Genomic DNA, 13,723 nt, shown 5'->3' on the forward strand with positions numbered 1-13,723 from the left:
AATAGAAACTAAAGTCATGCAACATTCAACGCTAAAACGAGCGACAAGATGGTTTTAAGTACCCAAGCCTGTATTATAACACATCTATTGTTAACTAACTTAACTAACTATTGTTGTTAACTAACTATTGTTTTGTTTCCACTGCCCAGTCATAAAACCAGGCTTGAAAGGGTTACAGGGGCTTGTTAACCTTAATGTAGGAATTAAACAGTGCCCCCAGAGAGATCAGGTTGCTTTTACAAAAATACCTACCACTGACCAGGCGTGGCTATTAACACATCAGAGGTTCGTAGGACAGCATACGCACTGCGAGAAATGCGCATAGTCTACTGGCAATTATGGGCATAAATGCCCATAAATGGCATGGCCCGGTCTACTCCGCAAAGGCTTTTAGGACTTTTCATCAATCTCTACTTCCATCTAGCGATGGAAATCCGGCACTACATTATAGTATTACTACAATTATAAAAATTAAAAAAAAAAGTTTGCTAGTTTGCTCAAATTTTCTAATTTGGCAATTGATACATCTATATAATCTTGTTTTTCATATCTATATGAATACATGTAATAGTAATTAGATTAGGTAGGCTGATGATCCATGAATTCAAGACATTACGATAATGATATATCCATGATAATATATAAGAAAAGTAAAATAGATTCGATGAACGTGAATATGGATGTGAAACGTCTTTACGAACAATGCTCTGGAAGAGGGAAATACCCTCATAGATTCAGACCGTAACTCTGTGGTTTCCCAAGGAGTGCCGCCAACACCTTTTTGACGCAATCTATTTTCCCCCTGCTTCAAGTTCTCATTCAGTCTCACCAGTCTGACAGACTAGACGCGCCTTTGACCAGCTCAGGAGGATCTGCTCTCGTGATAAAGAGAATTACCGCTGTGTGGAAGGTCTACAGGTAAGTTTCAGTTGTGACTGAAACTGTTGAATATGTTGAGACGGTTAAGCCATTAACGTGCTGCGTTACCTATAACCTATTTAGAACAAAAACGTCATAAAGATGAATGAAAACAAAGATGTGCTTCATTTCAGGTTCGCCAGAATCTAACCTCCAAATTGAATAGGCGAAATAACAAACATTTCTAAAACACAACTAGTTTAAGTTAAGACTACAACTAGTTAAGACTACAACTACATATTTAAAGTAATTAATATGCAGTGCAGTGTGCAAGTGCAGTGTCGGCCTCTCCTATATTCTTTTATCTAACAGCTTACACATTCTGTGTGAGTGTCAGTCTTAACTACATTTTATAATTAACTTTATTTTACGGCTAGTAGGAAGTAGGAATGAAGGGTTTCCTTGTAGTACAGCTTCAAATTCAGTGTGTCAGAAAAGGGCTAAAGCACAAAAGAGCTCCAAATGTTTTGGGTAGCCTATAGCCAATATTTATTACTTCTAGTCCTTATTTTTCCTATTGGTCTCTTTGTTTGCTTTGGTTAAGTGGTCATCTGGAGGTTAAATGACATTCATAATACATGAATAAACTTGTTACCTTGATGGACAAGTTAAGATAATTTGTGGTTAATGAACAATACATGTGGATGTCATTTAAACATTGGTATAAAAGCTACATTTTGGAATCTGATCTGATTTCTTTGCCACTTCCAAGATAGAAGCAGTGTCTTCAAAAAACACTGGACATGACTATCATCACAGAGGTAAAACCACGATCCCCAGACATCACTGGGCTCCACAGTTCCGCTCCGCTCCACATCCCCAAGGTCAACGAGGACTTCCTGGACTCTGAGTTCCGCTACACCCTTTTCTCCGCCTCCTATAGCATCATTTTCATCCTGGGCTTCCTTGCTAACTGCTACGTCCTCTTCGTCATCCGCCGGATACGTGGGGCACACGCTATCGAAGAGATCCGCATTTACATGGCCAACCTGACCGTCGCCGACCTACTCTTTGTCTGCGCCCTCCCCTTCTGGGTGGACTACTACAGTCGCCACGGTGACTGGATCTACCCGGACTTCCTGTGCCGTGTGACCGGCTCCCTGTTCTTCATCAACACCTACTGCTCCATCCTCTTCCTCTGCGCCATCAGCGTCAACCGCTACTGGGCCATCACGCGGCCTCTGAGCGCGGTCGCCTCAGACCGCTGGCGGCGGGGCGCGGCCGTGTCCATCGTCATCTGGGCGATGACCTTGGGCGCGGCGGTGCCGTCGCTGCTGTCAGCCGGCTCCTACATGGACGAGCGGAACGTGACGCGCTGCTTCGAGGGCTACCACCGCGAGAGCGACGAGACCAAGCGAGGCGTGGCGCTCATCCACTTTGCCATCATCGCCATGTTTTTCGTGGTCTTCTTCCTCGTGGTGGTGTGCAACCTCCTCATTGCACGCACCCTGCTACAGAGGCCCCCGGGGGCCCGGTCTGGATCGGTGGCGACTGAACAGGCGAGTCAAAGCTTCAGGGCCCCAGCGTCCGACAGGCCCCGAGGGGTGAGGCGCCAGGCGCTGCAGATGCTCTGCGCGGTGGTGGGTGTGTTTGTGCTGTGCTTCCTGCCCCACCATGTCATCCAGGGGCCGTGGACCCTGGCAGTGCTGGAGATCGGTGAGGGCTGGGGCAATGTGCCCTGGAGCCGGGACACCCGGCAGACGCTGAACGACGCCCATCAGGTCACCTTGCTCCTCATGGGCCTCAACTGCATCCTGGACCCGGTGGTGTACTGCTTCGCCACCACTAAGTTCAGGACTTTCATCACCAGGCACATGAGGAAGGTGGTGAAGGGGGAAACGTGCTCCACGCAGACGTACACCAGCCAGGGGTCCCATCAGGAGAGCAGGAACCACAGCCGGAGAGGCCCAGGAGAAGAGCAGTCAATGCAGACGGTAGGGAAGGACTGCTAGATACACTGAGAGGAAATACAGCAATGATCATGAAGATTTAATGATGGTTAGAATGTGGACTATTATGTTAAGCCTGTGATGTATTATTTCAGGTTAGCGACAGTACAACTACGGAGGTAGTGTATAGCTATATTCGAAAATGTATTGCTTGGTATTGTTGCTCTCATGCACAAGAGACATACATGTTGTTGGTGTTCCATGTATATAGATTTTACATTTCATATTTTTTATTGCTAAAATTGTGTATGGTACCATATATATATATATATATTTTTTTTCATTGTTTTTGTGTGAAGCACATTGATATGAAATGCGCTATACAAATAAATATGCCTTGCCTTGCTTTGCCTTACATGGAATATATAGAGTTGTGTCGACAACTTCCAATCTCCCATGAGCATGTTCAAGTTGTTTAGTGTTCGTAAATTTGTTTGCCTACAGGGTCATATCACAATCGTTAGAAATACAGATCGGCAGCAAAAACAACACACTGATATCTTTGAATGCTATTTCACTCTGAAACTGTAGATTTTGTGAAGACGTTCCAACGTTAATGTTGGGGAAAGCAGAAGTAAAGTCACTGTGTCTAACTGTGTCTAAATTGTCATTGTGGAATTTTATTGAAATTGCGAAACAGGATCCTATTGTGAAATAAGGCTGTGAATGTTTGTTGACCTAATGTATACAGTCATTCTGAAAGTATCAGGCTATCAGAATACGTCAACTCTAAAACACAAAGTCAAAAATGGGTGAAATAGTTTTAGCAATATTCTAACACAAAAAATATTTAATTTAATATTTAATTGTTGCGTAAACTAAACACTAAATACAACTACACACATCTAAACCCACTCATGTCCCACACAGGGTCACAACAAATCACTTCAATCAGAAGTCATGTTGAGGAAACTTCCAGAGAGGAAGTGATTAAAAATGTTCAATATTTGTTTTGGATATGTGTATATTGACTAGACCTAGATAAGCAGATTTGAAAATGAGGATGTGGACTAGAATTTTAAATCCACATTCCTATGTGTGAATTATATCATTAATTTCTTTCAGTTTGTTTCTTTTCAGTTTGTTTGATTTATGTTCCTCTTTAGCCAATGTTTTTAACGACAAACTACATGTAGAAGTCTCTTCATTTAAGTTATTTATTAAAATAAACATTTTCACATTTCTCACACGAAAATTGGAACTTTCATGAATAAAGATAACATACATCGGACAATCCATGCAATCTTCAAAAGCTGTTGATAAAAGCGGAAATGTAGTTTTGCCATTCCCCGTCCCAAGAGGTCAATTACTAGTCATGGAAGTCAGGGTACACTGATATATGTAATTTCCAGTCATGAAGGTCTAGGATAGGCTGGAGTAGACATCATTACCAATCATGGAGGTCTAGGAAAGGCTGGATGAGACGTCATTACCAGTCATGGAGGTCTAGGGTAGGCTGGAGTACAGATCAGGGAGTTTGACTTCAGGTCTTGGGCTAGGTGTAGGCTAGGTTGGTTCTGGTGTAGTTCATGTAGTCACCTTGACTTTCAGCATGTGGCAGGCCATCACTTGGGTTAAACCAATATACTGTATATCAACTTCGGATGCTATTATATCAAATATATTCTTGGCAATTCACTTTTTGACTCTCAATGTGACTTACACACAAAAATGAAGATTCACTGTAATAATGGTTGTCATGATGTGCGTGTTTATAATAGCTATTGGCTTACCTTGTGGCCATTTTAGATTCAGTCAAACCTGTATATGATTTGACCCATGCACATAAAAACACACACACACACACACACACACACACACACACACACACACACACACACACACACACACACACAACCATTTTAATAAGTGCAAAAAATTGTTAAATAAATACCCATTAAATAGAAAATTGTATTTTAATTCGCACATTTAGCCTTGGTGCTTGAGGATATCACTTCCTGCAGAGCCGGGCACCTGGTTCCATAACCCCCCCTGGCAAACAGCAGCAGAGCAGCTAGCAGGATGAGCCAACCCAGGAGAGACAGAACAAAGCCTGCCACACCCAAATGATCCACGAGAGCCAGTCCTAAACATATCAAATACACAGACACTTTATAATCAACAGAGGTTGGAGGTGAACACAGCATTAGCGGTGGCAACATTAGCAATAATAAGTAAAGGAACTCTAGAGGAGCGAGTACACATCATGTGCAAATCTAAATGTCATCCAACAATAAACCTGTATTTTCTTTTTCATGATTTTGTGACAAATAGCAAAACTTGCACATACAAAATAAATTCCATGACGTCACAAATAAATACAATACAAATGACCATCTAATTTCCAGAGGGGTGAGTACAGAGAAAACCTACCTGTCTTCGGCACAGCGACAACCAGAATCAGGAATTGTGAGCTGGTCGCCATTTGATTGATCCCCATCTCCAGGCTCTGAGCCAGGCAGTGGTACAGCCCGCTGTCCTCTGGCCGGGAGATAACCACATCCCTCCCCGTGTATATCACCTCATTATCATATCTGTTCAGAGGAATCATGTACCAGGACCAGTTGATAGCGAGCAACGTGGTGGGGGCATGACAATGCAGCGCCACGGGTTGACCCTCCATGACCACTGGGTGGGAGGGAGTGGCCACCACCTCCAACCTCGCCAATCGCTCTGAAGCAGGCGGAGAAAAGAAGTACGGATAACAAAGTTATTCAATGTAGGTATCTTTCAAATATTTGCGGCAACAGAAATCTTGCCTACAGCACCTTTAAGTAAAAGGTCCGTTATCAAATGGGAAACATGGTCTTTCTGTACACTGAAATGATCATGAGGGCAAGGGTAATCTACACACTACAACAACACACAATATTCATCAATAAATAATAAATATGGACAATAGGTCCAATTCAGTTATATTATTATATTATAAAGTAATTCAATTATATTAGTTATGTTGCTGTTGGATTTTCATTGGTGGTCACGGTAATACACTTACCCACTACGGTGAGGTTGATAGTGTGATTGCTAGCTGTTTCCTTTGGCTCATGAGAACATAGATATTTCCCAGAGTTCTCAACGGTTGCTTCGAAGACTAGATTAAGACCTTTCCCTACAAAGTGGTATTCGCCCAGAGTGTGGTTGAAATAATACCAAGAAATGTTTGAAGTTTGAAACTGATTGCATGTCATATTCACTGTGTCCCCTGATAATACCGGTAACGTGGTAACAACAGTCTTTGCACCAACTGCAGGAACAGCAGGAGAAGACGTAAAAAGATAAGCTTTGTCCCATTTTTTTTCTGTGAAATGACCTGTAAATAAAATAGAACAAAACTTAAAAACAGCCCTGCGGTCCCTCTCTGAAATATACTTCATCACCGGAAAGACAATTTGACAAGACAAAAAAGTGTGTTGATTTTTCATAAATAAACACAACTCGGCATGTGCCACTTTCAGAACTCCAACATCCAAGACTATAAGTTGCTTGAATCTCCTCATAAAGATTTCCAAACCTGCTGTTGCAGACAAGAAGAGTAATAGAAGAGACCAAGGCAGCATCTTCGATGGTCAACTGAACTCGTGATTGCCACTGTCTTCTCAACAGAGAGAGTGGTAAGAGTGGCAGGTTTGTGTTATCATCCAGAATGAGGGCGGAAGTACCAGGTTCCCTTTCAAATGTTAACTGTTGACTTTATGTACCTCAGTGAACGGTCAACACTATACAAAATGTAAATATGCATCTGTTTTAGGCACACCATCATACACACACACACGCAAACATGCCACACACGTACACACACGCACGCTTGCATAAACATACAGACATGGTTAAATGAACTGCCACAAGTTAGTCACACAACTTACTCATTGACCTTTGAATTGATGGTAAGTTGTGAGGGCAAGTCAAGTTTACCAGGCTACATCAAGCCAAAGCCTATGTAGGTTCATACCCCCCCCCTGCACTATGCACTATTCACCCTCAGACTGCTCCCAGTCAGATTGGAACCCTCCGACAGTTTGACACAAACCCCGTCCCCAGAGGAAAAGCCGGCCCCAGGCCCACTACTGGCCAGTGACACGTTAGAAGTGCAGTGTTTCTCCTGCTCGCGCCACTGCAATCAGCCATGATTGTTGTGTTCCGCTATCAAACAATAAAGTTGTTTCCGCCCACATCAGCACTGTGCACATGCACATCAGCAGCATTCACACACATCAACAACACACCACATTTTGTTTCCCCTAAGAAAAGATCTTAGGGGAAACAAAAGCCCAGCAGGCTCAGAAGGATTTGGACCAGAATTTACTGCATCATTAACTGCACCACGCCGATTTGTCCAAGAACTATTTCTCGTTGACCTCAGTCACCTGTTTGTTTTCTGGGCATAGGATCCAAGTACGTCTCGCTGTGACCTGCGGGAAGGCGGGGCGTGACATCACGCCCTGCCCACATCACAGGCGAGTGCATTCTGGGAACTCCTCAAATCATTCGTTGTGCAGTAGTGAAATATTTTATGTTAAGGCCTAGCTAATCTAAGTCAGGTTTGGGTTAGGGTTAGCTGCTAGTTAGGGTTAGGGTTAGGGTTAGGGTTAGCTGCTAGTTAGGGTTAGGGTTAGGGTTAGTGGTTAGGGTTAGTAGGGTTAGGGTTAGCTGCTAGTTAGGGTTAGGGTTAGGGTTAGGGGTTAGCTGCTAGTTCAAGAGGACGTTCAAGAGGACGTATTTAGATCAAGTATTTTCAAGAAAGACGTATTTTTCTTCTTCTGTTGGTTTTATATGGGCTATGCAATCCCAGAATGCACTCGCCCGTGATGTGGGCAGGGCGTGATGTCACGCCCCGCCTTCCCGCAGGCCGCAGCGAGATGCTTCTCATAGGATCGGTTCTACAGAAGTACTTAAAGTCTGTGTTGCAGGGTTAATTTTTTTTTTGTTTGTGCAATTTGCTTGTTGGTAATAAACATTTAAACGGTTATCCATTGTATTTAATGTTGTTGGGTATCACAAAACAGAATTTAATACGAAAAAGAAGGTACGACTTTAGCGGTTTGCAATTGATTCTCATTTCCCCCACAATGCATTGCATGACGTCACATTGGGGAGACGACAGACTGAAGCCCCATTGAGACCCTTGAGAGTAGAGACTAGTAAGAGTGTTCAGCAGATTATACAGATAAATAGATAAATACATAGATATATAGATAGCCTAGATAGATAGATAGCCTATTCAAGTATTTATTATTGCCAAACGACACAAATCGTCGGGAATTCATTTTGGTGATTCGGTTCACACAGGACAGTAGGCTACAAGACCACACAGAACAAGGGAGACAACAAGTATGACTGGACATACACAAAAGACATCACATTAAAACTAGACACATGCGTTGATAGATAGATATAGATAAATATGTTATGTTATATATAAATATTTTTTGCCAAGCGGAGCCAGCCAGTCGTGTGCGTATGCAAATTGGCCATGTGCGCCAAACAGAAGAAGGGTAATGTTGAGAAGTCATACTAAAAACGGATAGCAAGCGAAAGCTAAACCAGAGTGTATCACTCACACATTTTGGGTCCATTCTAACTTAAGGTAAGAGGCTATTTAAATCTTTGCAGTGACTGAATGTTGATGGTAGAACTGATTGTTGTGCATAAAATGAGTGTGTGCGACTGTGCGTTGTGTCCTTCCCGGCTAGAGTGGTAAAGTTGGTTTTATATTGGACGTTGGATATTGGACACATTCGAAAAATCTATTTAGCACTGGCTTGGACGATGGACGAATGAATTTGTGTCAAACCAACTTTGACGTGTTAATACAAGGCCTGCCTATAGAACACAAAGCTTCTTTTGTCAAAAAAAACAACCTTTTGATTTTATACCATTTTTATGTTGATAAATGCTTTAAATCTATTATGCGGCTTCACTTTTTGACTTACCCATGTCAAAACACATAGGGTGAACTCAGCTCACTGCCCTACACATAACACAAAGCTTCTTTTCTCCAAAAAAAACACCCTTTGATTTTATACAATTTTTAAATGTTAAATGCTATAAATCTATTATGCGGCTTGACCTTTTGACCTACACATGTTAAAAACATGTGGTGAACTCAGCTAACTGTCCTACACATAACACAAAGTTTAATTTCTCAAAAAACCCACAGTTTGATTTTATATATATTTTTTATGGAAAAAAAATGCTTTAAATGAACTGTTACCAATTTTGATGATGAGGAACGTGGAACACAGGAGTGTTTGCTTTTTCTCATGCAGAGGGTACAGAGGTACCCTCTGTACCCTAGAGTACTTACCCTAAGCTTTGTGTTATTTGTGGGGCAGTTAGCTGGGCTCATCAGATGTATTTTGAAGTGGGTAGGTCAAAAGGCCAAGCGGCATAATAGATTTATAGCCTTTTTTAACGTTAAAAAATATTTATAAAATCAAAAGCTGGGTTTTTGGAAAAAATAAGCTTTGTGTTATGTGTGGGGCAGTTAGCTGAGTTCACCAGATGTGTTTTGATATGGGTAGGTGAAAAGACCAAGCCGCATAATAGATTTATAGCCTTTTTTAATAAAAAAGAAATTGTATAAAATCAAAGGGTGGGTTTTTGGAAAAAAATAAGCTTTGTGTTATGTGTGGGGCAGTTAGCTGGGTTCATCAGATGTCTTTTGACATGGGTAGGTGAAAAGGCCAAGCCGCATAATAGCTTTAAAGCATTTAAAGCATTTATTTTTACATTAAAAATATATACAAAATCAAACAGTGGGTTTTTTGAGAAATTAAACTTTGTGTTGTGTAGGACAGTTAGCTAAGTTCACCACATGTGTTTTAACATGTGTAGGTCAAAAGGTCAGGCAGCATAATAGATTTATAGCATTTAACATTTAAAAATTGTATAAAATCAAAGGATGTTTTTTTGGAGAAAATAAGCTTTGTGTTATGTGTAGGGCAGTGAGCTGAGTTCACCCTATGTGTTTTGACATGGGTAAGTCAAAAAGTGAAGCCGCATAATAGAGTTAAAGCTTTTATCAACGTTAAAGTGGTAGAAAATCAAAAGATGTTTTTTTTTTACAAAAGAAGCTTTGCGTTAGATAGACAGTCCTTGTATTAACACATCAAAGTTGGTTTGACACAAATTCGTCCATCGAAGCCAGTGCTAAATAGTTTTTTGAATGTGTCTAATATCCAACGTCCAATATAAAACCAACTTTACCATGCTTGCCAGGCTTCGCACTACTGCATGGTTAGTTGTGGTCTTAGTGAAGTAGCCTAGCCTTGGAGTTGGAGAAGTTGGAGTGATTTTTGTGTACGTGCGTGCGAGAGAGAGAGAGAGAGCACACCCGCCGTGGTGATGTTTGGCTCGTTGTGGGCTGTCAGCATCCACCGGGTTGGACGAATGTGCTTTGTGTGTCAATGATGTAGCTGTCTGATCGTATTTGCTGTAGATGGATGGTTAAATAGATAGATGGATGGTTGGTTAAATTAGATCACACGATCGGTCATACTGCAGGCTCTCATTTACAAGTTCACTGATTGCGTGTCTGATAGGCTAATACAAAACGGTTTATCAAAATGGTTAATTGTGTGCGTGTGTGTTGTCATGTAGGCTATAGACTGATTGTCTTGGCTTGCATCGATGAAATATTGTAATGTTATAGGCCTACTGCATATTGAGGAATGTAGATCGGTATTAAGCAACAATCGGGGGACCAAACGAATATTGACGGGTATTTCGCACACTGGGTAAAAATAAACACTAGGCAAAGATGTTGTTACTGGAGCTAGTAGACTACCATCAAAACGTGGAATAACTAATCGGAAATGTGTTCACAACGTCGGGGGGGAAGATTTAATTAGGAATTATCTGGGGGGGAATTTCACAGGTGGGACTGGCAAGTTAGCCCATAGCTAGCATTATGCCTTCTATTTCTAGATCTTCTGACTAAGTACCGATACGTATATGAACTAACAACATAATCACTGTCACTAGATATAAAGAAAACGTTGACTTTCACTCGGTGCTATTCACTGACAGTAAAAAAAAAGTGTTGTTATTGTATGCACTGCTGTTCATAGACTAGCTCCAGCGCTCGTTGCTGCGTTGCTAAATGATAGCAACTCTTCACCCATTCTCCTCTGACCATGCATTTAATCGGCTTTGACGGACATCAGTTCTCGGCAATTCCTCATTTGCCCTCTTACGTCTGACAGGTTCGAAATTATACGGTTGTGGGCCATCATACATGTAATTTGTGGTTCTTGCCACCTCTTCCTCATCCAAGACGTTCTAGTACTAGGCTGAGGCTACCTTCCACCACGTCTCCCCAACGTGACGTAATCGCCGAGTTACGGAAGAAAACACCCGTTACTATCAAAAACGACAAAAACTGGACTTTAATGCTATTTTGGAGACATTTTATTAATGATATATTTATTTTGAGTGCTTTATGTACCCACTAATCGAAACTTCGTTAACCTGCAACATGGGCTTTAAGAAGGAAAAGTTGCATCTTAGCGAGGACTGTGACAAAGTGTTCCCTTTTCTTTCTTTAGTAATAAAGCCCCTAAGGAAAATAAAAAAAAATGCAACAATGGATGTCATGGCTAATAGTTCATAGAGAAGAATATGTCTTCCCCACTGCATTCCCAAGTGACAACCTCAACTGAGCTCACAGTCAACAGTTTACAGGCAAATGTCATTAAAGTCTCTAAACTCCTTGAAATAATGTTTGCGTTGAATAAAGGCTACAACCATAATGGATAAGTTTAAGTGTGTAAATAAAAGCATTCAATTGCAAATGATGAGCTATCAAAGTGTTAGCTATTATAATAGCATTTTCAGACTATAGCCCAATTCAACACAATTGTTCCCCAATTCCTTACTATTGTATTTCTGACTATGTAATTTACGCTTGTCAATTTTAGTCTAACTGCATCACCCTTGCCAAAAGAAATCAGTGACAATATCAAATGGTAATATTTTTTAGTAATCCAAATTGTTCTAAACTAAGCGTGGATTGTAGCTGTTGAGTTTTCTGAAACAAAAGCAGTATAAAATAAACACTTACACTAAAGAGAGCAACAACAATATCATGCAATAACAGAACAACAAGTTTATTAAATATGAGCCTGTGCTAATTGCAATGTTATGGTGAACTACTATTTTCTGGGGTTATATTTGTCTAAAAGCAGAGCTCTAAGAACGATAACATTCACTGCCCAGGCAAAGTCTTCACTTCCTCTTTATAAGGTTCTGTAGACCAGAGGGGGAAGGGGGAAGCTGTGCCTGTCATTGTATTTCCGTTTCAGTGCTTCCCCTTTTCCGCTATCACCTATATATCTCACTTTTTATTCATTGTCTTTCTTCTTACACCTTTGTTTTATGGTGTTAATAACAAAAACAACATGTACTTGCCAGCAGATGTAGGTTTGTTGGTTTTAGTTAAGGAGATGGATATATAAAGAAATGAACTGGTTTATAGATGTTATGACTCAATGATTGATAATGAGAGGTTAAAATGAAGCTCAGTGATGGAGCCACTGTGTACTTTCTGTTTACATTTATTGCCATAGTTACAACAAGCAATTATTGTGCACCGATCATTTTATTAAAACATTCAGTGCATAAGGTTAGTTGTTGCTACAATAGTGCTGGATTGTCCCACCTACTTTGATGACGAACAGCTGGTGGTCATTTTCAAAATAATCAAGTCAAAGTAAAAAAAAAAAAGCCATATTACCATACCTACCAAGCTCACCATACCTCCACATACGTAAGAATTATATTTCTCAAAATATAGTCTAATCTGCCCTATACAGTCTATAGTGTAGTGGTAAAGGTATTATTAATTAGGCCACCATAATCATCATACAGTAGGACCCTGCCATGGTTGCTTGCAACTATATTTATTATTATTACATGAAAACTATATTTGATACTTTAAACTTGAACTTGAATAGTATCTAAATAGTAAACAAACAAATAAAGGAACAAAAAAACAACAACAAAACACTAGAAGTGTGCAGCCAGGTATACCTCTAGCCACTAGGGGGCGCCCACCACACATACATGCACGCTGTTAACACCGGCATTCTGCTCATCGACAACCCTCGTGGTCCAAATGGTGAACCGTGGTCGCCAATTGTATTATTCAGTATCACACAACGCATGATGATCCCATCAATGAATACTAACTGTATTGTACATTCTTTATTGTACTGTACTACCGTTTTTTCTCTTTCTTTCACAGAAAGGGGTCTCATTGGTCCTCTGAACTGAACTGTTTGAATGATGTGTGGATTTCCTCAAATGTCCATTTGTATCATCAGAAGAGTCTTGGATCCTTTGGATTCCTTAAACTCAACTTGCTCCCACTCGTAACGGCTGTTTGTGTCCTGTGTACATTAATGATGAAGAGAAAGCGTTATGATGCTTGTGATGTACGCAGAAAATCATGAGAGCAATGTGTGTGCTGCACTGCACGTGTGTCTGTAAATTGATGTTTATGCATGAATTATTTTCATGAGGGTGCATATGTATCGTCTTTTTTGACGGACGGATTCTGTCTTGCGCGTCTGTCGCCACGGCTATGGGACGTGACAACGAGTTACTCTGCGCGGGTTTCTAGCGGCCAACACGAGGCAGAGAGGGGTAGAGATGAGTAAGAATTGGCACAATGTGTCTCATTCTAAATGTCTGCGACTGTCTGCATGTCCACAGTTTATATAGTCATTTTCAGGGTTCGTATTGTCGTCCCAGATTGATATCTTGACAGATACATTGTCACTGTTTGTATAATTTTTCCCCAGCTTAGGCCTATATCGTAATTTCAACAGTTTATATCGTCATTTTCATCGTTT

General features: G+C 40.9%; 2 protein-coding genes across 2 annotated transcripts; one reads left to right on the top strand and one right to left on the bottom strand.

Moving 5' to 3' along the window:
* Window positions 1–1,661: 1,661 nt before the first annotated feature.
* Window positions 1,662–3,286, top strand: ptafr (platelet-activating factor receptor; the record flags this gene model as incomplete). Its single annotated transcript, XM_084482669.1, has 1 exon — window positions 1,662–3,286. The coding sequence occupies one exon, from the start codon at window positions 1,662–1,664 to the stop codon at window positions 2,868–2,870; it is 1,209 nt and encodes a 402-aa protein (XP_084338795.1). The 3' UTR covers window positions 2,871–3,286.
* Window positions 3,287–4,362: 1,076 nt separating this feature from the next.
* Window positions 4,363–8,804, bottom strand: LOC311362295 (uncharacterized protein; the record flags this gene model as incomplete). Its single annotated transcript, XM_084482121.1, has 6 exons — window positions 4,363–4,435; window positions 4,601–4,628; window positions 4,795–4,953; window positions 5,241–5,540; window positions 5,866–5,979; window positions 8,801–8,804. The coding sequence occupies 6 exons, from the start codon at window positions 8,802–8,804 to the stop codon at window positions 4,363–4,365; spliced, it is 678 nt and encodes a 225-aa protein (XP_084338247.1).
* Between the last annotated feature and the right edge of the window lie 4,919 nt (window positions 8,805–13,723).

This window comes from Micromesistius poutassou (assembly GCF_964030765.1).
Source record: "Micromesistius poutassou genome assembly, chromosome: 17".
In the NCBI taxonomy this organism is placed as follows: Eukaryota; Metazoa; Chordata; class Actinopteri; order Gadiformes; family Gadidae; genus Micromesistius; species Micromesistius poutassou.